Here is a 25,673-nt window from a genome sequence, read left to right on the forward strand (position 1 = left end):
ATGGGGCTGTTCTACAGTAAAAACCAGGTAAGAAAAGGAAAGAGGGTGTTCTGTGACGCGCTGTGCAGGCAGCCCCTTGGTGGCAGAGGGGGCCTGCTGTGGAGGTGGTGTTCCACCTTCTGTATCTTCAGCTCTGATATTTCTTCAGCACCAAGGCTGAGCGCAAAGCACGGCTTCTGCCTGAGTTTTGTGCCTGCTTTCTGTTTTGTCTGTCAGGAACGTATGGGCTTTAATGCTGCAGGAATTTAACTACTTTGAAAATCTCCAATTAAAAAAAACAAACAGCAGAGGTCTTTTTGTACGTTCCTGTTGTCCCTCACTTCCATCCCATTGGGCTAGGCAGAACGAGCCACCAAGGGAAAATAAGGAGGTATCGCTAATGTCAATGAGTGCATGGGGAAAGCCAGGAAGCTAATATTATGTGAGGTGTTAAATATACCTTGCTTAAAAATTGTGGAAGTTTTTGGGCATAAGGGAATGAATGGTGACATGTTGTTATATATTGATCTACGTATTAATTGCAGTGATATTCCCTGCTCTATACATCATGAGCATGACCTGTCTCTTATATGTCTGTGTTGCATTGCTACATGGTTTTGCTCTTTTCTTTTTGCTCCTCTTGGTTTTTTGGAGTTTTTTTCTTTGTGGTTTTAAGTTTTTTTGAGCTTTTTTTGGTTGGTTTTGGTAAGATTTTTTTGTCATTTAGAGCATTGAATGTGCAATTTTCCCTCTTTTTATTCCTTTAAAAAAGACAATTATCTAGGGAACTAAGTACCTCACCTTCAGCCCCTCCACTTTTGATTAAGTATCATGTTTGGCTGACCCTTGCTTAGGGTGGGAGAGAATGACGATATCAGACCAGTTTCCTGGCAGGTTTGTTAAATGTCTTTTGATAACCACTTAAGTTTAGGTGGTTTCCCAAGATTTCCATTGATACTTTCCTGTGACCTTTGGTTAAAGGAAAATTGGATGAGATGATTTATCCAGAATGAATAATTACAGAGTTGTTGCTTTCACTCCCGGCTTCTGAGAGGTTTGGGACAGGTATCTGGAACACATTTTTCAGGTCCTCATTTTCTGAGAGCCAGCCCTGCTCTACGTCAAACCTAACAATGGAATTATATGGCTGTAAACCAGCTGACATGCAGCATCGTTACACCATGATATTGTTACTAATTCCTGCCCTGCTAGATTGTCTGCTGTTTGTTGTGAAATATAGTGGATATATATGACATCCTTTGAATTTGCACAGAACAAGATGCGTGTCAGCTCTATTAATAACACAGCAAGGCTCACTATCATATATATCTGTGATAGGGATGTAAGAGTCAGACACCTCAAGCTGAGGGTTACCGCAAGTTTCCTCATAATGGAAAATAGAAGACATCAGAGGTTTGGTCTGTGATTGAATGTACCTTTTGGGTCTCTGGCCACACCTGGCTGCAAACCTTCTGGGAAGAAGGAGAAGACAACGCACAAGGAAGAACCTCATTTCAGAAATGTTTTGGATGGTTGGAATTGAAACACTTAAGTCAATGCTATCTCTGATTGTGCTTCTGTTCTTTCTCTCTGCATTCTCATCCCGTGTATTTTGTGTGCTGTTCAACAGACAGAACCCTCTCCATGCAACTTGCTCACCGTAAAAGTCATACGGATGAAAAATGCCAGGAAAGCAGACTTGTGTGAGTATCTTTGCTATACCTCTGGAGCATCCACATGCTTATAAAACTGCTTGGAATATAACCAAGTGTCACGAATGCTACAGAGTATTTATAAAAGGAGAGAGAGAGAAGATGTGTAAATGTGGTATGCTGAAGATGATGTAGCACTTCAGGGCATGGTTTAGGAGACATGGTAGCGTTGGGTTGATGGTTGGACTTGATCCTAGAGGTCTCTTCCAACCTGAATGATTCGATGATCATTAGAAGATATTAGTTATCCTTATATCTTTGCCAGTGTAATGCTGAAGTTTAGCCACCTGTTGTAGTTCAGAAGGTGTTTGCACAGAATGCATAAAACGTTTCACACCTGACTCTGCAAAGAAAGGGGTTTTTTATTCACAGGGAAGGCTACAATAAGAAGTTTAGATGGGACACTTCTTTCTATGGTTCCTTCTTACAGTAATGTCCACGCTGTGCATCCCTGGGCCTATCACAGGATATTTCATGAGAGCTCAGGACTGGATACTTGACATCTCTCATAGACTCTCAAATTTGATTCAGCCATAGGAACAGCCATGTTTCAAAACTTAGTCGAGGCCTCACACTGTTAGCTTTTTCTATTCTTAACTATTTTCACAAAACCCCCAGGAATGATAGCTACATAGAAGTTCATTAGTGCTCCATAAATATCTGAACTGCAAAGCGCTAGGAGAAAAGTGTGAATGACAATCACTTCCAATCTGAGGAGATGGCCGATTGTCTTGCATTTATTCATTTATACACACAAGAGGGTCTGAATCCAGAAAGTTTCTACAGGGATCAGACCAAGCTAAATTTGTTCGGTTAAAATGATGCAAGACAAGATGTTTGTTTGGGCCTTTCCAGAGTGATTTGCTTTAGGTTTTGCTATAGTTTCTCTAGGGACCAAAGGTATATGAAGAAGAGTTTCTCACTCCAATTTTTGCTGAAGAGAGGTAAGAAACTTTCTTGTTTCTGAACGTCTGGGGAAGAAGAGTCTGTATGAACCTACCCACTGGACTACTCCTGATGTGTGGAAAGGAGATTGAAGCTCAGTTGTAGCCTGGAGAGAAATCCCTTGCTACAGCTAAAAGCTATTTGAAGGTACAAACATGCACTCCGAACTGAAAGAAGTATAGAAAACTACAGCCCTTAGATAACTTCCCACATAATCATGTTCAGTTAAACCTTCTGCACGATAATGAGTTTATCAAACTTCCTCTCCACCTTTTTCTTAATTAGATCAATGCTTTTTATTTTTGTCTTGAAACTATTTTTATTCTGAAGGGAGTTTCCTATGTCTTGTTGCTGTCCTTCCCAATACTAGAAAGTTTCTAGGGCAAAAGACAGGTAGTGAAATGCTCAAGGATTTCTGCTTCCCAGTCCAAGACACATCCCACCAGCCTATAATGCTGCTTAAAGGAGCAATTCGAATGACAGCGGTGCTTTTGGAGCATGGCACAGGGTCTGGAGCAGCGGAAAAGCCACAGCACGGGCTTTCCAGGCTGGGGCTGTTCCATCTCACGCTGTGAAGCATGCACTGGATGTTGGCTACAAAACAGACCAACAGACATTCACCGTGAACATGGCCAAGCCATTATCCATTTGAAAAGGTAGTATAAGTCAAAATACTGAGGGAAAAAGATTTGCACAAACAAAACAAAAACAATATTTGCAAAAGATGAATGGATTGCTTGTTGGGTACTTCTGTCTTGTAGGAAAAGAAAATCATACCAGCCGTGGCACTGCCTTGCTTATGCTTAATTGTTGAATCTGGCTTTGGCTGACAGCTGCTTAATTCCAGTAACATTTGATTTTGCCGAGCATAAAATTTGTCAGTTGCATTTATCAGAAAGATCTGCTTTTAAACCACTTCAGGACGTACTTTTCTATGCAGCCAGACTTGTAGAAGTTGCATATTTCAATGACGCGCTCCTCATCATATAAAATAAACTTATATTTCAAATGTTTTAATAAATTAATTTAACCTCCAGTTAAACTCGCTGGCAGTGAAAAATCTAGTGCAAATTGCATGTTGGTAACTGTACGTGACTTTCACTGAGAAGCAGCAAAATGGGAGGCTTAAAACAAAAAAATGTACCACTTTTACAAAAATTTGCTGGTTTTTGTGTAAAACCAGGGGAATACTGTTGAGTTGTTTCAGTCATCTTTAGAGTTCCATAGAGATTAGCTTGACGCAGCCTTAGGAAACCCAGAAACATGTGGATCTCCATCACCAGCAATGTAGACTTCTTTACAGTACCGTTCTTCTATTACTGATCTTTTTTTCCTCATTCTTCCTTTTCCCAGCTCTGTTTTTATCACTTCCCTTTTCCTGCAAACTTTTTTCTAGATTGAACAAGTTGGCAAGCGTCATCTATTTCTCAGTCATCTTACAGATTTTTAACATTTTATATAATTTCCTTCTATCTCTCACCAATTGTGCCCATCCTTTATTTTCTGAAGTGAATCCCGTTCTGTTATTTTCTCCTCTCAAGATCCCTTCTTGCACTAGGTTTCTGTAGAGTTTTTGGACCTCTGTTTAATACTCCTCTAGCATTTCAAAGGTCTTCCAACCGGGTGCCACAGGTTAACTTCATTACTGGTCTATTTGCTCCGTTTTCCAGGTAATGGCGATGGGAATATTAATCCATAACGATAGACTCTTAAAACCTCACTAGCATCTCCTCTGGAATAGACATTACAAGACTTTTAATGGAAGTTCAGTGCATAAGATAGTATTTTTATTTAAGACAATTTAAATTGTTTCATTCTGGCTTCTAAACCCTGCATCTTTTTCATGCACCCTTGCACTATTCTGTCTCTTCTTCCCAGGGATCCATCGGTGTGTAAATTATAACGCTAATTTCCACTTGTGTATTGATGCATAGTTGATATCACTGATACCACCTGCAAATTTATTGCCTTGTTTGTGTTCTCCACATTCCCCCTTCCCACCGGCCACACCCATGTCCCCATCGGGCTCATTGGGGCTCTTGATATTTCTGGACCTGTGAATACTTGCCAGTTCCCAGATTTGTGCGTGTGTCCCACCTGCATCCTGACTCCCTGATGGGGTGACACTTGGACGCGCACCAATCCAGCCCACCCTTGAAAACAGGGCTTTCTCTGCAGAGAATTTCAAACGTCAAGCTCAGCCACTCATAGTCCTTGGGCAACCACCATAGCTCCAGAACAAGCAGAAGGATGTGGCATGTGGTTCAGCTAGGGAACTCCCCACAGCAGATCATCATGGATGCCAAAAGTTTATGTAGGTTCCAGGTGGAGACTGGACAGGTTCATAGAAGAAAAATCCAGTGAATGTTGTCTTAGGAAGTGTCTGAATCTTAAATTATGAGGGCTGAGAGAGCATTATATGATGCTTGCCCTCTTATACTCTTCCTTAGACACCCACCACTAAATGTGGGGCATATTCTTCTCAGGCACTGAGGTGCATCCCTAACAAGACCAAAGATCCTTCCCCCAAAACCCCCAGAGGGGCTAAAGAACAAGATACTAGAGAGAAACAAAATCATTACATGGAACTAACAGATGAAAAAGAAAACAAAACAGAGTGCTAAGGGTTAAACAAAAAGGCAAAATTAGGCAACTGGATGGGGACTCTGAAATGAGCAATTTTAAGCCATCATTCCCTGCTTCCTGAAAACATCCAAGAGCCCTCTGTGGGCACTGCCTGTGGGCCCTGGGCTAAATGGTCCTTGACTGGTATAGAGTTAAAAATATTCTTCAGCATTTTCTTAGTAATAAAAGCATATTTTTGAACCTTCTATGGATTTTTTTTTTTTAATTAGGCTTGTTAAGTTTGGAAGCTTCCAAGTTTTTGACTTTTTAAATATAAGGCTTATATAAATTTAGGTACAATATTTTTTAAAAAATTAAGTAGGTTTTACATTTTTAACAAAAAACATATTTTACAGCATTGCGGTAGCAGTTCTGTCATATGAGATTAAGTAATGGAAAGGCGTTTGAGATCCTGAAAAGAAATATAGCCAGAATACATTATTGTTTGAGGAGCTATGGTCCAATGCGATACTTATTGCAGGAACCCACAGATTTCCTCTGGTGTTCTGTCCTTGCACTGTTGTTATTGTTTCATTGTTGTTTATTTATTACTTCACCATTTAAGCAGTTGCAATTATGTACCAACAGCCTGTTGGTCCAGGTGTTACTTGAAATCTCACTATAAAATACGAGGATGTGGACTGATAAAGCCTGACAGGAAGAAAATGGGAAAAAAAAAAAAAGTAAAGTTATTTAGCAACACCTCAGCAAAAGGATATTTCAAGGAGGGATGTAAAAGCGGCTAGCGATGCTGTTTTAGGGATATTTGTAGGGTGCTCGACCCAATGTGAAGCGCAGGGTGGGAGAAAGTGTGAAAGCTTTTGACTGAGGTTGAGCTATTTGGAGATTAATGTTGAATGCTCCCTGGAGGCAGGAACTGATCTCCCAGGACTGAATGGATTCTGATAGTCTGACTGTGAAGGGCCTTGAGAAGGAAGATATTTACTTTCATGGAAGTAACCCACATTCTTATTTAAAAAAGAATATAAAAAGTCCCAATGATCGAAATTATTTAATATTCTGCACTCTAGAAAACAGCGATGCCTGTCTGTCTGCCCACCCTCAGCCACATCTCCACTCAGCTCCGCACTGGGGGACGAAGAAGGAAAATGCTTTATATTTTGTGACATGGATGGGCCCAAGTGAAGGGAAACATGACCAAGGAGATGAGCTAGGCAAACAGTGTCTGAGACCACGTTCTTGGTTTGGATCCCTTCAGCACAATAATTAAAAACTATACCCTGACAGTCATGAAAAAAATCTACCCACTACACACAGCCTCAATGCAAGCACTTAAAGGCTGTCCAAGAGGAAGATGTCCAGGTTACACAGAGGCTGGAGGTTGTGTCTGTTAGTCTCAAAAAAAGGAGGTAGAATTAATATTCAAAATTCTGGGGTTCGTCCTGTTTGAATTTGAGCTGTCTATGTGAGAGGTGGTGTGATTTAAGCTCGAGCCAGAACAGCTGGTGCCCTGCTCTTGCCTGGGATGCAGCGTGGCGCTGGGGCTATGGTGTTCCCGAGCATGGGTCATGTCATTGTAATGCTTTCTAATGGTGAAGCACAATTAAGATCCAGTCCTGCTGCTATCCTGGAAGTTAATTAGAAACTTAGTGTAATAACTGGACGAAGAGACCGTGCTTTCATAAACACCTGCCGCCACGCCTGCTTTTGGCAGGATATTGCCCCACAGTGATACCACGGCTGCCACCCCAAACATGTTTGGCGGCTGCTCACGTGTCGTGGTCCAGGGGAGGGGCACAACAGCTCGCTGCGGTGAGGCTGTGCCGCGGGGGCCGTGTGTGAGCGTGGTTGCCGCGGTTAGGCTTAGGTACCGCCGTAGCGATGATTTGCTTGCGCGAGGCTGGCCGTGGGAGCCGTGCACGTATGCGCGAAGGGGCACTTAGCCCAAGGCGGTGTGATGCTGGGCTGCGACCGGCCGGCCGGGGCACAGGAAACGCTGGGGAACTGCGGTTCTCACCTCTGCTTCTCCCGGGAGCCGGTCAGGCAGAACGCGGGCCTGAGGTATCTGAGATGTGTAAAAAGGGTTCCTGGGTGTTGTAAGTGCCTCTCCTCTAACACCTGGAAAAGACTTCATGCACAAAAGGCAGTTAGGTTTCAGAGAACACCTCTGAAGTACAAAAGGCGTCACCAAACACATTTTGCAGGTGGAAGGAGGGAAGCACACGTGCTTAGTGGCTGTGCCAGAAGTCTCCCAGAGAAAGTCAGATATCTGAAATGAGAAGTCAGAGCTCTGCTCTCTGACAAGTAGTTATTTCTTAAAGATGTGCAATACAGTGCAGTAGCAGACAGCGATCACTTCCAGAAAAGAAAAAAACGGTGGGCTTTTAAAGTAACGCTTTGTTCTTTGCAACAGACCTAGTCAGAGCATGTATCACTATTTGGGCAATGCCAATGAAATAAACTTTGGGTCACTCACAAATTTACAGACTTCAGCCCGTCTGATCCTCCTCATAGTGGGGGTGGGGACAAGAGCTGACAGCACTCTGTGCTAATATCAATCCGGACTTCCCAAGAACCAAAAAGGATGTTCATATGGACATTTCCTGTATATACACAGAAGTTTGGGAGTGATTAGGACTGTTAGAAACTCAGGTGATTTCTCTGTGGGTTCTTTTCGGTTGGTTTTGTTTTGTTTTCAGAATTTATATATCTCTGTATATACCACAACTACCTTCATCGGTCAAAGTTACTATTTATTTTTTTTTTGTTCAGAGTCACTCAAAGATGACTTAAGTCTCAGGGAAATCAGGAAAAAAAAAGACTTGTCTTGTTAATTCTCCAGTTACAGAGTGTGATAAAGGGCCGAGTAAATTATTCTGTGTTCTGAGGATCTGTTTTCAAGGTCTACCAGTAATGTTAAGTGGGACAAGACTCAGTCTAGTCAGATGGAGGTGTGTCTGCTGTGCAATGGCAGGAATGCTCAAGTAGGTGGCGTTACAAGTAGAGGAAATATAATCCTAATGATGGGAATGGCATTCGTGGGCAATAATCCCCCATGCTATCTTTGGCACTTGCGTGGGTGGTTGTCCCTAACAGATGTATTCCGGAGGATAACCATCCCTGACTTTTGAGTGTGGGTCCACAGGATTGGCAATTTCATGATTCACATTTACCTTTTATTTCTTAATAAGTAAGACAAAACATATTTCTTAGTAAGAATGACAAAAAAGGCAGTTTATTCTGACCTCAGAATGAAAGTGCTTGTTAATGATGTCAGCACTGCAGACTGCTGTTAACTGCTTCACACTGAAGCTTTGGTCCTGAAAATCCCTCACCTACGCTGGAGGTCAGCTGGGAAGTCAAACTTTACAACTGGCCTCTTTATCTGGGAAAGGAAAATGAAAATACTAAAGCTGCCCTCCCTACATCTGGAAATGTTAAAATTCATAGGTGAACTTTTATGACCCGAACACACCTCTAATTAAAACAGCAAAGCCAAAGCAATATAATCTTGTGCAAAAAAGCAACACCACCTCACTCTGTGCTGGGAAGCACAGACAAGCTTTCACCTGCCCACCAAATGTTGCAAATACCCTTAACCCTCCCTGGCTGAGGCACAGAGATGCAGGTGAAAATAGTGGCATTAGGCAATAATTTTTTTAATACAGCTTTACTGGCAAAAACTCTCCCTCAGAACAGCTGCTTCTCAAACCACATGTTACGCCATGGGACTGTTCGGAATTTCAACACTTGTATGTGCTCATTTTAATCCACTTCACAGAGGATTAAATGCAATTAATCTTCTCCACCGATGATTAGTTATTTTTCTTGAAAGTTTTTTTCTTAAATTTTTTTTCTTGGAAAGTTTTGTTGTTGAGCTCTATGGTGTATGTGTGTGTTCCCTTCTTTAACTTTCCAGAAGGAAATAAGGCCAGCTGAGATCAAGTGCCTTGGTGGAAGACCTGCCTTCTGTGATAGCAATGGGGCTTCATGGGAACATTCAGTGAAATGAGCTCCTGTTGCCATGGCTTTGGCAGCCAGATGTGCTAGAAAGGATGGTCCGAAGAGTAGACAAGACAGAACTTACAGCCAGAGTTACCCCAGAAACATTAAGGCATGTCCATGCCTTCCTCTGGAAGCCCACTATGGGTGAGCTGTGCTCTGTCTGTCCAGCAGCCCCCATCAAGGCTGCAAATGTTATCTGCTCCGTGTTCCTGACAAGCAGCCGAACCATCAGTGGGGCCCAGCCTTGTGAGGCTCCCATGGGCGTGTGTGCCCCGTGCATATGGGTGGCTTATCAGTGTTAAAACCTCTGAAGTCTGATATATATAGCCTGGCTATGTATCTTTGAAATGTAATGCAATGTAACTGCATATTTTAGATGTTCATTGTTTTTCCAGCAGTTAAAAGAAGGAGTTCTCAAGAAGAGCAAACTTGCCAGGCTTTCGCAAAGAGTAAAGCTAGATGTTTTTCTAGCACTGGCTCGATGGCACCTTAGCTAGCATCCTGGCCTGCATTCTGCATCCTTCCCTGTGTACAGAGCTTATACTTTCATACAGCGCAACACCCCACAGGGTACTAGACGAATTTCCCAATGAAATCCATTGGTTTCACACTTTACCTCTCTTCATCAGTGACCCAGTCGGACTGCTACGTGAGCCTAAGCCTGCCAACAGCTTCAGTGCAGCATTTCCGCACCAAAACAGTCCAGAACAGCAAGAACCCAACATGGAACGAAACCTTCCACTTCATGATTCAGAGCCAGGTTAAGGTAGGAACGACAGCTATACCCAACAGGTATTCTTACCAGGTATCAAACCTCCCATGTAGCCCTTCTACACTGAAGGTCTCTCTGAGTTCCCTTATGAAGTATTCACATTCTCTTACTGTAATTATTTAGCTTTGAATGATTGGATAAGACTGTATCTTCCTGAATAGTCAATTGTCTGTAGAGGGCAACTGCAAAATTTCTATCTTACTGTTGGGTTTGCTTTAATTCTCAAACTTCTTTCCCAAACTCCTTTAGCTAAAATGAAATATCTGTGGTATCTTATGTCTGTTAAACCTTATACAATCTATTTTTTTTTTTATTCCAGAATATTCTAGAGATGAAAGTTTGCGATGAGGACAACATAACTCAGGATGATCATCTCCTCACTGTATTCTTTGATGTCTCCAAAATCCAGCTTGGAGAAAACATTCAGCTGTGTTTCCAGCTGAATCCACAGGTATGGATAAAATTTAAGGACAAAGCTAAGGGGACGTGGTCAGGTGAAAATGCAATTATCTCATCTTTCATCTCATGTGTATCATATACAAGCCTTTCTTACTATTTAATCACCTGAGTATGTCCATCTGTTTCAGGGGTTGATACCCATTGTTGCTTCTTTAATTACTGCATATTTTGGGTGCTGCTTCTGCAGTCATAGCTGGCCAACAGTATTGGACTTAATTGTCTGGTTGCTGTCTGTCGTGGTTTAGCCCCAGTCAGCAACCCAGCCCCACGCAGCCGCTCGCTCCCTCCCCCCCGGTGGGACGGGGGAGAGAATCGGAAGAGTAAAAGTGAGGTAACTCATGGGTTGAGATAAAGACAGTTCAATAGGTAAAGCAAAAGCCGCACACGCAAGCAAAGCAAAACAAGGAATTCATTCACCACTTCCCATGGGCAGGCAGGAGCTCAGCCATCCCCAGGAGTGCAGGGCTCCACCACACATAACGGTTACTTGGGAAGACAGGCGCCATCACTCCAAATGTCCCCCCTTCCTCCTTGTTCCCCCAGCTTTATATACTGAGCATGACATCGTATGGTACGGGATATCCCGTGGGTCAGCTGTCCTGGCTGTGCCCCCTCCCCTCCCAGCTTCTTGTGCCCCCGGCAGAGCACGGGGAGCTGAGGGAGTCCTTGACCAGTGTAAGTGCGACTTAGCAACAGCCAAAACACCCCCGCATTATCACCGCTGTTTCCAGCACAAATCCAAAACATAGCCCCATACTGGCTACTACGAAGAAAATGAACTCTGTCCCAGCTGAAACCCGGACATTGTCCCTGCTGTCAAAATATTGAGAGTTTACCCCAACAGTTCTGGGCATTCCTCTGCAGCTGGAGCTGGTGGTTCTGAGCTATGCATTATGTTCTGCTAATATAAAAGTAGTGATCTGCAGTAATAAGCTGCAAACTCAGTTTTCATAACTGAGTTTTTCAGCAGATCTTGATTTCATAAGGTTGAGACTACTTTATACTGAAGTTTTAAGGACAGTAGCCCTAGAAATACTTTCCTTCAGTGAATGCTGACTTGATTTGTTGCCTGTTTTGGAAAGGCTCGCTCTCCATGCTGTCTTTTCCTTAGTGCTCGCACTAGGGGCTAAAAAAATCATGGGAGTTGCACCAAACCCTGGGAAGGGGGAAGGAAAACTCAGGGGAAGGGAATTACAAAAGGCAAAGATGAAGACTGAGCAGGTAATGAATCTATATTTGCAGACTCCACCAAACCAAAGTACGCCCTCCAGAACACCCTGGACTTCATATACCGAAGTGTGCCACCAGATTAACGTGCCACCAGGCCCATCTGCACAGGGCTGGGAGAGAGTCAGGGTGACTTTGGTGCACCAGAGAAGTCCATGCTGAGGATCAGTGGGGAGAGCTGAGAGCTTGTGGGGAAGGAAGGAAGGGAAAGGGGAATTGCAGGTGGCCTGTGAAACAGTGAGGGGTGAAGCGACGACTGCAGAAAGGGGCACCAACTGCCAAGAGCCCCTGCACTACATTTGGCCTGCAAGGTCTAAAGTAAGGGTCTGTTAAAGTAATGGATATGGTGTTAGAAGGGTGTGATGCTAGAAGTGTAGCCGATAGGACATGAAGAAAATCATATCTGTTGCACGTGCAGTAATAAAAGGTGGAATCTGGCTTATAGAGAAGCGCACAGGTTCCTCTGGGTATCTCTTTTCACAGGAGGATCAACCTGCAATGACCGCTTTCATTTGCTTTCACAGGGAAAAGAGGAGCTGGAGGTTGAATTCACAATGGAGAGCAGGTACGTAAGGTGATCAATAGAAATACAAGCCAGAGACAAAATGTTACCGACACAAAACATTAGTTTACACTTGCAGCCCCCCAACACTCTCATCGTCTGAATAAAGCAGAGGGGAACGTCGGGTGTTCAGGGAATGCTTGTGCGGGGCATTTAACAGAGGAGGGGCGCATGACAGTGCACGACGTGCATGCATCTACCCTGGGCATCCAGATACGCGGACAAGCTAGCGCAGTTGCTGATGGGAGCATAGAGATGTCCCTGATGGCTGCTGCTCACAAGGCTGCAAGGGGCATTCGCCAACGGAGGGAGTTTTAAGTTTCAAACCCCTCTTACTCCTTACTGTGGGCTCCCAGATATTTGCTTTGTCATAAGAATGTGGGAAAATGCTACTTGGAATTTGTTTTAGTTGTGGAAATAGGTTAAAAATTTTTTTACTGTGTTTCTGTGCTGACTGTACAGTTAATGGAGAAAATGGGCATATAAATCGGTCCTAGTGCTGCTAATTTAAATGGTAATATTTTTTCCTTTTTTGTTATGGCATGTTGGATGAACTCGCCATCTTTTCAGCTTTGATCCCCCAGGTTTGAACTGAGCAATACGGGGCAGTAGTGTAATTATGCCATCCTTGTGTAAATTTGCTCTAGTACGTCAGAAAATGATCCTGTCTGATATAGTGAGGCGCTACCCCGTTCAGCAGATCTCCAGAAATAGTTTAAAGTTCAGACTCAAGCCTGTGAGAGGCAAATTGACTTGAATGTCCAGTTAGAATTTCTGATGCTGTTTGCCCACGCTGCTGGTGCAAAGATGAACTTTAAAGATAAAGATAATGAAATCATTATTAAACAAGAGTTAAAAAAAGCAAACCAAAGAGAAAAAGGAGAGTGCTGGTTTTGAATTTATTGTTTTCCATTTTGTCTTTTAGTCCGGATCCTCCTGAAAACATTGTTACTAATGGAGTTTTAGTGGTAATTCTTATTTCATAATCCTTTCCCTGCCATATAGCAATGTTTATTGCAAAGCTAGTATTAAAGGTACTGGCAGTTGCTCTGTATGGCGGCATGAAGACATCAGCCGGGCAGCAGGCTTAAGCTGGTGTCAGCATCAGTTTTCCTATGCGGCCCTGCTAGTGACTCGTGCTGGGAGGGGCCGCAGCTGGGAAAGATGCGAGCTGCCACCAGCACTTGTCCGCACTGAGCTCGGCTCAGGTGGAGGACATCCCACCGTCTGGGGAGAGCCAGGCTGAGCATCCTGCCCTGCACCCCTTCCCCTGCAGCTTCCCCATGCCCTTTGCAGGACTGCTTCTCCAGGCAGGAGCAAGCAGATCCCTCCTCTTTCCTAATCTATACACGATCTGTTATTTCCCATGTGGAAACCCAATGCCATCTCCCTAGGGCTGGTGGGAGGGTTATAGGCTGGCACCATCTCCCAGCTGAGATGTGCGCACTGAGCCCCTGCGCCTTGCACGTGCCCAGAGGACCAGCTGAGGCAGAGCTCTGCTGACAGCGGACGACTTCTTCTCTTCCCCTGTTTGTCTCCTACAGTCCCGTGAGGTTTCGTGTTTGGATGTGCAGGTGAACGGTGGGAGGCTGAGGAAGGACAGTACGGGTGAGTCTTTCACTGACTTACAGAGCAAATCTGGATGTCGTTTTATGGCAAAAGCGCTCAGTGTTTTACCCTTGAAAGCTGTGGCTTCAAGTTACTTCAGATGAGAGACAAAATGCCATGGATGTCAGCGGCCTCTGGAGGGGCTGTGGTTGCTCAAAAATATTATTACAGAATGGGGCACGATGAGCACGTGGTCTGGTTTCCCTGCAAAATACTTTCCTCTGTAATACCAACGTGTCAGATGTTTATAACTTTCCAAAATATTTGTGCAGGGAATTGAAATTTTCTCAGTCTTAAACTGGAGAAAATCCTTGTTCTTTCTGGATTCGGAGATAAAGAAAACAGGCAGGATGAGGGTGGGCCTCTTTGGTCAATTTAACTTCTTAAATTTTCTTTAGGAGTAACAATATAAACCATGCCAGTGGATGAAACACAAGACAGACAGTATATTACCAAAGACATTCGTTGCACATTTTAAGCAGTGCATCACTACCATGTCAAGCCCGTGCTTGTTGACCTGTGTATCCTCCTATGCAATTTTTAAGACATCACACTCTGACATCTCCTGATGGCCCCAATCCAGCAATCTGCTTTAGCGTGTGGATGATCCAGTTGAACTCAATTGTCAGAGTGAAGGAGTTCGCTAGATGGGGCTGAAAATCCTTGAGTGGAGTAATTCTTTTGAAAGCTGACTATATCGTTTGAGTATTTGGATTTACAGAGTGTATTTCACCTTGAACCCTGGTTGATACCATTCCATATAAAGACCATTTTTCAATTACTTGGAGAGACATACCTGGGGCTTATTATGTGAAAGCCAAAAACCCACCAGACATTATTTTTGTAAGTGTTAGAAATGTCTTCAAAAGAAATATTACAGGTTGAAGTAGGGGGAAACGTGATAGAGTAACTGAGATTTTACTGGTTCCAAAGAGAACTGTGCTCTGCTGCTGCAAAAAAAAAATCTTTCCCCCAGAAGTATGAAATTTTAAAAATACCTTATTATTATACCAGAACAGTATTTTAGTACCCCATAGTGTCTTATTGCTGAGGCACTTTGAAAATTTCAGACTTTCAGGAAAAAGCACTTTTTTTTGCCAAAAACTGTTATCAGCTGTGAGTCGTTATCTAATGAATGGAGTGGTAGTCTCAGTTACTCACAGTATATATGGAAACGCAGTGGTGCTATAGCAACAGTTATTATGTGGCGTGTTCTGTACCAGAGCTCTAAACCTGAAACCCAAAGGCTCAGATGACTGAATCTATCTATTTATCCTATAATAAGGGCATCAAAATGAAGTAATTACTTAAGAAAAACATATATTACGTTACTGTGCAACGAAACAAATGACATTTTTTGAAGAACTTAAGTTTGAAACTCCTTTGCTTCAGAGAGGAAGTTTGCATTGACTGTGGATGGATCGTACGAAGGAACCCAGACCCACACACTGAGCTCCTGCCTCTGCCCGACCTCCCCGGCCAGGTTCCACTACATCAAGTATAACCAGTCAGCTCTCACCGTGGCTCTACCGCGGCGGCGGCGGCTCAGCAGGGTATGTGATTGCCGCTAATGCGTAGCTGGCTCTTTGCTGCGTATTTCCTTGGGGACCTCTCAGACCTGAGCGGGTGTGCGTGTCTGCGTAGGCAGGGAGTTGGTAAGCGCATGCATGTATGTGAGGCAGGGGAGACTACTTTTACCTGCTGCTTCCCCTTCCTTGTATAATAGCTAACCGTCAGTAATTCTTTTTACCTTTCTTTTTCCAGTCTATATCAAGTCAAAATGAAAGGGATATGAATGAATCTGTGACTCTAGCTCTGAACATGCTTCCTATACAAGAGAAAATAACAATAGCGGAGGTGAGAACAAGCCTTTCTGTATAAAAAACAGCCCAACACGCATTCACTTTGGTGGGTGATGAGAGTCTTACAGTTCAGTGGGTCAGTTCCCGTCAGACACGATGCGTGCTACAGTGTAAGGTGTGAATTGCAATCACCCTGCAACTATGCTATATTTAGTTTTTATTTTTGTTCTGCATGTGGTTCCAGGCATGCCGTTCAACCCTGTTCAGGGTTTAAACTAATTTCTTCAGGGCATATCTAATATGTTCATCAACGTAGCGTGTGAGCTAACAGTGATGGATATGACAGTTAAGACTTATATTTGCAAAGGGAAAGCCTGAAGCAGAAGATAAAACAGAGAACATCCATATGCCTGTGGTTCAGATGCTTTCAGTGACCTTCCCAGAAAAAGAAGGTTGAACTAGGTGTTCAGCTATGAAAAGCCCACCTGGCTTGGGTGAATGGCCCACTTTTATTCAGCCCAGACTGTACGGGAGCTTGTTACGTGTCTCAGCACGCAGACAATTGCTGGCCAGATTCTGCAGCTGCATTGCTGACTGCAAAGATAGCGAAACTCATCCCGTGGCTGGAGTGGGGGACACGCAGGATTAATGACCTGAGCATGCTTACACTGTTTGTATTGCGATTTTCAGGACAGGACAATTGACTTGTACACAAAGGCAAATGAATGGTAAGTGAGTCTCCAGCAAGACCTGACCCTGTATCTGGGAGACGTTTGCACCTATGTAAAGCTCATTTGAAATCAGCGGGGGGTCTGTGCAGGCTCAGTTGTAAGCGGAGGTGTGTTCATCTTTGGGTTGCAGCCTTTTTTTTTTTTTGCCAGGTACTCCTTTTTCAGTGATGGAGAGTTAAATCGCGCTTTCCTTTTCCTCCAAATTCCCAAGCTGTTAGTGCAGCTCAGTAAGTAGATCTCAATTTGTGTGCGCTATTAAGCACACAGATGGAGAGAGCAGCTCCACAAAGAAATATTTCTGTATTACACAAACAAAATAACACCAAGGCATGTTAGCTGTTTCCCTGATCAGCTGCAGTGCCCGTTGACAGCAGTTATCTAGTTACAGGCACATATGGCAGGCACCACTGAAAACCGAAAAATTAATTACATGTGCAAATAAAACCAGAACTGTGTTGTAGAAACCTTGCTACCATACCAGGACAGTATGTCTTGTTCTGCTCTGCCTCTCCATTTTCCTTCTTGATGGCAGCTACAGCAGTTAAGCAGAGGCCTGTCTGTGATGCTGCTCTTTCTCATTTATTACATTATACTGTCCACAAACTGATCTGTAAACACACACAAGCGTAGCTGGAGTTGGCCACGGTGAATAATAATAATATAATAATATTTGTGCCCTGGTCTCAGGACTCAGGGTCTGTTTTTCAGGCCAAGAAACCTAGATGCCCGCCTGGGGTTTGACCTGTGCACTGAAGAACAGGATTTCCTGCAAAAACGGAGGAAGGTGGTTGCTGCTGCGCTGAAGGATGTTCTTCACCTGGAGGAAGACCTGCAAGAACACGAGGTAACCAGGAAAGGCACTACTGGGGGATTTTTCTCTCTCCTTTCCCTCAGGCCGGGAGATGAGGAGTGATTTCCTGCCTCCACCCGAAGGAGAAGGAGGGCTTCTGCCAGGAGCTGCTCCTCCAGGGTGCTGTTTTCAGCCAGGGTGATCTCAGCTGAAGAGCTCTGTCTGGATGAGCAGAGTCTCTGTTTCCACTTGGCTTTCGGGTGAATCATTTGAAGGAACTTCAAACCAAGGAGTTTGGTCAGCATGTCTTAAAAATCCTTCCTGAAGTGCCCAAATCTTTTAGTATAGCCCACAGGGGTATCCAGGAACTTGTATTATTTATAACTCACAGAGTAATGTTGCTTTACCTTTAATCTACGTGTTTTACTATTGTCTAGATGTTGCTTTTGCATGTCTGTCTTCTTTTGACACAGTGTGCCCTAATGGCACTTTTCCACATATGCTTTCTGCCCTTTTTTTGTGTTGAACAGGTGCCCATAGTGGCTGTGACCACAGCAGGATGTGGGATAAGAGCGCTCACCGCCATGTATGGCAGCATTTTGGGTCTTCAAAAGTTGCGTGTTCTGGACTGCGTTTCATACATCAGTGGCTCGTCTGGCACAACATGGTGAGAAGTCATTTTGATAATATTGCTTGGATTTTGTTGTGTTATGCAAAACCCATGCTTTGTCAGCAAGGGTAGAGGGGATCTACTGAGTTACTGCTTCCATCTTTGGTCTGTGAATGCCAGGGTCACCCATGAAAGGCCAGTTGTGCATCATACATTTGGTGTCACTGAAGTAACTTATCCCTAACCAGAAGAGGAGACTTTATGGGAAGTGCAAACATCCTTAATCCTATGCAGAATGATCCTCTATGGTTATTTACTGTTCAACAGAAATAGCATAGACAGCTGATGGAGCTGTTTGTTGGATCCAGATCAAGTGATTTTTGACTGTCTTTAGATTTACGTTCCTGCTTAAAGTAACCTCAAAGAGGAGAGTAACCTAAAGATAAAACAGTAAGCAACCAAAGCTCTGCAAAGTATATCCTCTGAGTTTCAAAAGCATATTCTACATGTCTTTCTGATTTCTATCATGTTTTCTGTCTGCAGGACCATGACAAAACTGTATGAAGATGCTGACTGGTCACGTAAGGATCTTGGAGAAATAATTATCGAAGCTCGGAAGCAAGCAACCAAGTGCAAGATGGGGGCTTTTTGCTTGAGAAGTCTGAGGAATTATTACAGAGAGCTGAGCCAGAGGACCCAAGCAGGACATAAGACATCTTTTATTGACCTGTGGGGGCTCATGATTGAATCCATGTTAAATGACGGGGTAATGTCTATATGTCTTTCTTCTCATAAAGTTGGGAATTTGATCTTTATGACAATTATGAAATTAAAACCCTAGGACGAGACACCTGGCCAATAACAGTGTACTCGGTATGTAGGCATAAAACCATGTATTTGCATGAATAACTTGGAGACATAGCGTATGTCTACGCTGGAGCCTAAAGTGTGATTGGACGTAACATAGAAATGCTCAGACTAGCTCTAAAGTAACCAGCCTGCTAATTGACATCGTAGCCGTCCAATAAATTTTTGAGTGTCTTAGGTGTTTTTCATAGCCCCATGCTTTTATGTCTCCACTGGTGTAATATTTACACAAGCTGCAGTCATACTTGAACGTACTGCAGGTGTACCCCATACGTAGTTACCGCACTTTGTGATTTAGTGATGAGAAAGTATATAGATCCAGAGCTCCTGAGCCATCCTAGCTACAGAAACTGTGGTTCTGCAAGTGCCTTTCAGCTACTTTGGATTTGGTCTCTCAGGACCTCCCGTTCCTAATTTTGTTATAGTGATACAAGCAAAACTTTCCATGGAAACCAGCAAACTGATGGTAGCTGCAGAAAAAGTTATTTTATTTTAAAATCCTATAAACATGGTTTATATTTTATGGAGGTGAAACAGATAAAATGAAATGCTCTCGCTTCATATAATATTTCACATTGTATTTCTGGCCTCAGTGCTACATAGCAAAATTTGCTAGAACTTAATTTGACTGACGTACACTCAAAATCTCCATTTAATGTATAACAGAAGTTGTTAGTATTGGGCATCTCAAGGATTTTTCCTCTGCGGATGTTAATGTTCAATATGGTTTTAAAAAAACACAAACATCTCAACTAGATGGGTCATTAATATGCTGCCTTGAAGAACTCATATGTTTAACAGATGAAGTATGTGATAATAGCTAAATTACCCAGACCTGCCCTATTTTTTCTCTCACATTTAGCAATGCAAAGTTAGAATAGCATGTGAAGCAACTCATCACTGTCATTGTATACTGAATGTAGAACATGGCTTAACAACAATTATTTCTGTTCCCATGATTTTCTTGCCCTCTGTTTTTCAGGCACATGGAAGTAAGTTTAGGGGAAAATTCAGGAAAATTATACCCTATGTTCAAACTTTTTTAAGCTGATGTCTTTAAAGAACTGATTATCAGCTATCCATTTTTTTTTTTTCCCCCCAAATCCAGAAATGCCACCACAGACTTTCTGATCAACGTTGGGCAGTGAATCAGGGTCAGAACCCGCTGCCCATCTACCTTGCCCTCAACGTCAAGGACAAAGTTGCCACCAAAGATTTTAGAGGTAATGTTTCAATGCTGCAATATTTATTTTTATCTTGGGAGATACACCATGGGGTAAATAATGAAGAGTTATTTTAAATTCTCACTCCAAGCCAAGAGAAGTCCTGTTCAGAGACAGAGGAGTAACTGGGCAGCCACAGGATAGACAGCAACAGTTTAGTAATTTGTAAGATCTCCTGGCATGGAAGTGTGCATATTCAGACGTTAACTTCAGGCTAATGGTACTATGTAGATCTGTGACAATGTTCTCAGAAACACTACGGATTCTTAAAGGAAGTGATTCACGGGAGCTTTCACTTTGTTTAACACATGTTTTTCATGGTTGGCTAAAGGCAATAAAAGCAATACAAGTCAGTCTGTGTTCTAGTCCACCTTCCATGAGAAAACTTCCCACTTGCTAGATAAAATGAAAGAGGAATTTAAATCTTCCCTTAGCCCCGCCGCTGCTCTTTCCCAAACCCATAGACAGGGCAGTAGCTGATTGCAGGTGGCCGCCTGCAGGGTTTGCTCAGGGCGCCCAGCTCGCCCCTGAGGGCCGACACCCGGCAGGTTTATTCCGTTCTCAGCTGCAGAGCTAACGTTGTTGGCGTGCGTTTTGGCAGAGTGGGTGGAGTTCACGCCGTATGAGGTGGGCTTCCTGAAGTACGGCGCCTTCATTCGCGCTGAGGATTTCGGCAGCGAGTTCTTCATGGGTCGCCTGATGAAGAAGCTCCCTGAGTCCCGGATCTGCTTCATGCAAGGTGACTCACTTGCCTGGGGGAGCGACAAGGATTTAATACAAACACTAATGAGTCTGGAAATTAGACCCCAGCAACCTGTTGCTCCGCGCGTGGCAGCAGGGGTACAGGGGCATGGCAGAAGTGGTTTGGTATCTATCTCAGCCAGCTGAGATTCAGCACGTCTCCTGAGACACGCTCAACTGCCCAGGTAGCAGAGGCGGTCTTATCATTTGGACTAAGATAAACTGAAACTAAACGGACAAAAAAATTTGTTGTGTACCTTCATGAATGCTTTTGAAGCGTCACCGTTTCCTGTAGCTTGCAAAACATTTTGAAAGTTGGAAATCCATGAGACTTTGTGGGAGCTGAAGGAAATGCTGAGAAGAAATAAATAGGGCAAGAAAGAGGGGAACTGGGGAAGGAGCTGGCTGAAAATATTTCTCTATCAGAGGAAAAAGGAAATGAAAATAGGAAAATGACAATGTAAAATTTCTGGTAAAACATGTTGGAAGAAAAAAATATTTGAAATTTCTTCTGCAATGTTTGCCTTCTAACTTAACTCTACCATCGAAACAGGTGTCTGGAGAAAAAAAAAAAGTGGGTAGAAATGCGAAAATGATGTAGAAGAGCTGCTGAAGGAAGAGAAGGCAGTTTTTAAAAGAACTACTTTGTGTTTACCTCAGTACTGCTTATTAGACCTTTCCCACTTCCCAGGAATGTGGAGTAGTATCTTCTCCAAAAACCTTTTGGATGCCTGGCATGCAGCTGACAATTCAGAGGACTTCTGGCGCAGGTGGACCCAAGACAAAGTGACTGAAATAGGTAAATCTCAAATACCTTTTGACTTATGGCCTCCTTCCTCCAGGCCCCTCTGATACGGTAGGTGCGCTCACATTTCTCATGTTTTGAGTTTTTCTGCCAGCCTGCTGTTCTCAGCCTCTGGGTATGGGAGGCACTGGGGAAACAGTGATTTGATATAAGCAAAGCACTGGCTATTCAGTAAAATAGGGAGACTGTTAATAGAAGGAGAGGCACCATCAGACAGATCTTGACGGAAAGGAGATAGGGATGGATACATAAGGTGGTCCCTAATGTGTTGTGTTAAAATGCTTGGGAAGAAGAACTTCTGTCAAAGCCTCATGTCAACTCTTTGTCAGCTAGAGAGAAGCGTTAAGGACTTCCTTTTCCAGTTCTGTTTGTCCTGCGTAGCACATCCCTCCCTCAAAATCTGACTGAACTGAAAGGTTTAGTAGAGGTCAAAGGAAGTTAACGGAGTGGAGCTCTATTACGCCAGCTGAAAGAGGCAGCTTTGAACTGAAAGACCATTCCTTGAAAATACTTATGAGCATCTTAATGTTAAAATTCAAGCAAAACCAGTAAACAGGCTTGGGTGAGGATCGTGTAGATTATGTTTTTGGAAAAAAAACCACAACCCAAACCCCTTATGCCTGGGTTTATATAAATAATTGGAAAGTTTGTGTTAAATTCAGCTGGCCAAACCCAAACCAAATTGAACAATTTTAAAAATAAAAGTAGAATTATTTAATTTAAAAATAAAACATTCAAATTTTTCTTTTCATTTTATAAATAGGCTTTGAATTTCATATTTAACCTACATGGAATCTAAAAACAGTAATCCCTTCAAACATATAAATAAAATTATTTTTCCTGGTTTTGTTTGCTTGGAAAAGTGAATGTAATATGTACCAAAATCATGTGTGTTATGAGGAAAAACGCTGCTTTAATCAGACATGGCCAACCAGGGTTTAGAAAACAAAAATAATTTTATGTTTTATCGGAGCTTGAACGGAACTCACTGCAGACCATAGGGAAAAAATAAGCAATGCTGAGAGCCGTGAAGATGTGGTTGCTGTTGGTACAGAAGAGTTGCTGACCTTTTCTCCTCTTTGTGCCCAGCCTTCTCTCAAATGCTGTCATAATTCAGTCGCGTGTCATTTATGCCATGTATCTCTAGAGGAACAACCAGACTTACCTGAGAAGCCGTACGAGATGGCTACATGCATGTTCACTCCCACGAGCGGCCTCTCCACGGCTCTCCGGGACATCCTGACGGACCGCCCTGCTGTCTCCAAGTACCACAACTTCCTGAGGGGTTTCCAGATGCACAATGAGTACATCCAGCATGAGCACTTCGCAAAATGGAAAGGTGTGGGCAGCACTCCTGCCTACGTGCCTCGTTGGTCGCTGGGGCAGGCACATAACAGGCGGCGTTTGTACATCCTGAAGAGAACTGAGCGGGTTTTGTAGTTGGTTGTTAGTGTTTGCTGAGAGGGGAGGAGGATGAACGAAGTAACTCCTCACATCTCTCACTTCCAGTAACAAAACTGGTCAATTTTTGGTCTGTTTGGTACTGGAAGTCCTAACTGGGATGAAAATCACTGGAGCGGGGCTCTGCACATATGGAAAACCCGTCATGGGTTTGGTGCAGTTGATGGGTTTGGAAAGACCAACAAACCATGAGTGGAAAGGCTGAAGGGAGCTTTAGGATTGCTACACGGTATCCTAAAGCAAAGGGAAAATCCTGAGTGGGAGGGAAGCTTGCTTTCTATCTTGATAGATGTCTTTCTGCAGTTTAGCAGAATCTCATAGCTCTGATTTTTTTCCTCTTTAGACACTTTCTTAGACACCTCTCCTAATGACCTGAGAGGCAACTCGGAGCACCTGGAGTTGGTGGATGCAGCTTTCTTCTTTGAAACCAGCTGCCCACCGCTTATGAGACCAGAGAGGAAAGTGGACGTCATCATACATTTAAATTACACCGGTGGATCACAGTCCTTGGTGAGAAGTCTCAAAACTGTCTTTGTTTAGTAACGGCTTTTCCTTTGTTTTCCACAACTTTCAGACGGGTGTCTGTAAAACATGAAACTTAATGGAATTTAGTAACATGGAGTTTCCAAACCTTAGAAGAAGAATGGAAATTCCCAGAGGGGAAAATATCTTTATTTTTCTCAAACCACTTTTGAAATAGTCCTAAGTGCTTCACCAGTGAAATACACAGCAGCACAGTGAGGTTATGATTGTTGAACTTCAATTTCCATTACAATTATGTGTAAGATTTTATAGCACAAATATAGCTGGAAAAACAGTGTCTGTGACTCAGATGCTGTATTTAATCTGCATTTTCCTTAAACTAATAAAATTTTCTTTGTCTTTTTATTTTAATATGTGATTTTCTAACTGTCCAAGAACAACCTAACGAGTGAAGAATTTTTTCATCTTTATTGTTATCTCTCTTAATAAATACAATTTTTCTCCTTATATAGTAGGCTTGAAGCAAGATATCAAATGCATGTACTGTGTTTGCAGAAACCTCATTTGGTTAAAATATTTATATAGATTTTGAAAATGGTATTCACCATGTAAAAAGACAGATTCAGACTTCCAAATATATACTTGTAATAGTAAACCTGTTCCTGAAGGGCACCACAGAGAACACAGAGTGAACTTGTTAAGATTCTGTCATTTTCTCAAGTGGAAGATAATTCAAAGCTCTTCTTACAATGTGATGAAAAAAAAGAAGTGTGTGTACCGCAGCTGAAAAAGAGCATATGTAATAATTTGCACTACAACTCCTTTTTTTTTTGTAATCTGAAATCTTTTGGAAATATTTAATTCAAACAAACTGAGGTGATACTTCAGTGTTGTTAGGCAATTTAACAAAGTTAGTCATCACAAATGAGCTTTCTGGTGAATGGTTTGGGTGCTTTATTTTGAGACCTAAAATATGTTAGCTTGAAATCTCATATTATTTCTAAAATTCAAAGTTACAGAAAAGTTCATCTCAAAACCCTGCTAAAGTTGACTGAGGTCAACTCACAAGTTATACTGTTATATAAACTTGATACAGTTATACTGCTATATTAACTGCTATAACTTGACTGTAAATCTTACTGTCTTGGGCCACAAGTTTAGTTTTGTTTAGATCTGAATTTTTGTGACTTATTTCTCCTTTAATTAATGATACTTAATAACATTCTTTGAATTCGTCTGTTCTGTCCCTACATAGTATTCCCATTTTAAAGACATGCCTTGGTATGTATTTAAGCCCTCTTCACCATCTTAATATTGGGTGTTTTCCCGTAAGGCTATTTTCAAATAGCTACCCAAGCAACAGAAGAACAGTCCCTGGGGCTGCAGGTGCTCACGCTGTTGCAAGACATCCAGCGTTATCGGTCTATTTTCTGCAGCTTGGCATGAATTACTGGGCTTCAGCAGCAGCCTGATCTTGGGTTTCTTTTCCGTTCCTTATGCTGCTGCTGTTGGGCTATGGCCAGCCCCTGGAGCAGGCTTGCAGATACTTCTCAGAGCAAGGAATTCCATTTCCCAGCATCGGGCTGAAGGATGATGAGAAGAACCTGAAAGAGTGCTACATGTTCGATGGTGCAGACACCCCAGGAGCTCCTCTGCTGCTTTATTTTCCTCTAGTGAATGACACCTTCCAAAGATATGTAGCACCTGGTAAGTTAACAGTACCCAGCTAATTTTATTGACCAATGAACTTTCATGCTCCCTAGGTGTTTTTTCCCTCATCCCAAAACAAAAATCCTTTGCTTGCTTGTTTCTACTAGCAAATACATTGCAAAATGGAACGACACACAGCAATCACATCTGCGACCTTTCTAAATTATTCTTGACATAGTCTATCAGAGTCCTGTTACTCCCTGGGACTATACAACCCCCTTCTTCTTTTCCCTTGACAGGCATGTCACGTAGTGCTGCCGAAATGGAACTGGGCAAGGTTGATATCTCCAGTTTCTGGTCGCCATACTCGACGAGGGAGGTCTCCCTGAAAGCGGAAGATTTCAACAAGCTCCTGAAGCTGACTAATTACAACGTCATGAACAACGAGAACATGATTCTTCAGGCCTTGCGCATGGCTGTGGCACGGAAGAAACAAGCTCTGAGCCAGCCGGTTTCACACACACAGTCCTCTGCTTGAACAGCTTTTTCCTCTCTCTTACTAAGTATTTATCATGATAACACAGAATTATATATCAAATGCAATACCTACTTCACTGTTCTTGGCAGGTGCCATCTCTTTCTAACTAAGTAGCCT

General features: G+C 42.8%; 1 protein-coding gene across 1 annotated transcript; it reads left to right on the forward strand.

The window, feature by feature from the left end:
- On the forward strand, positions 1-25,556 carry LOC104042137 (cytosolic phospholipase A2 epsilon-like). The gene is made up of 20 exons (XM_009501536.2): positions 1-27; positions 1,610-1,682; positions 9,857-9,993; positions 10,319-10,450; positions 12,210-12,250; positions 13,173-13,215; positions 13,792-13,855; positions 15,248-15,408; positions 15,620-15,712; positions 16,348-16,385; positions 17,076-17,232; positions 17,709-17,845; positions 18,332-18,554; positions 19,764-19,878; positions 20,480-20,617; positions 21,311-21,418; positions 22,572-22,763; positions 23,229-23,395; positions 24,892-25,075; positions 25,318-25,556. Exons 1-20 carry the CDS (start codon positions 1-3, stop codon positions 25,554-25,556), a joined length of 2,469 nt encoding a protein of 822 aa, XP_009499831.2.
- The last annotated feature ends 117 nt before the right edge of the window (positions 25,557-25,673 follow it).

Source organism: Phalacrocorax carbo, chromosome 10, assembly GCF_963921805.1.
Source record: "Phalacrocorax carbo chromosome 10, bPhaCar2.1, whole genome shotgun sequence".
Taxonomy (NCBI): Eukaryota; Metazoa; Chordata; class Aves; order Suliformes; family Phalacrocoracidae; genus Phalacrocorax; species Phalacrocorax carbo.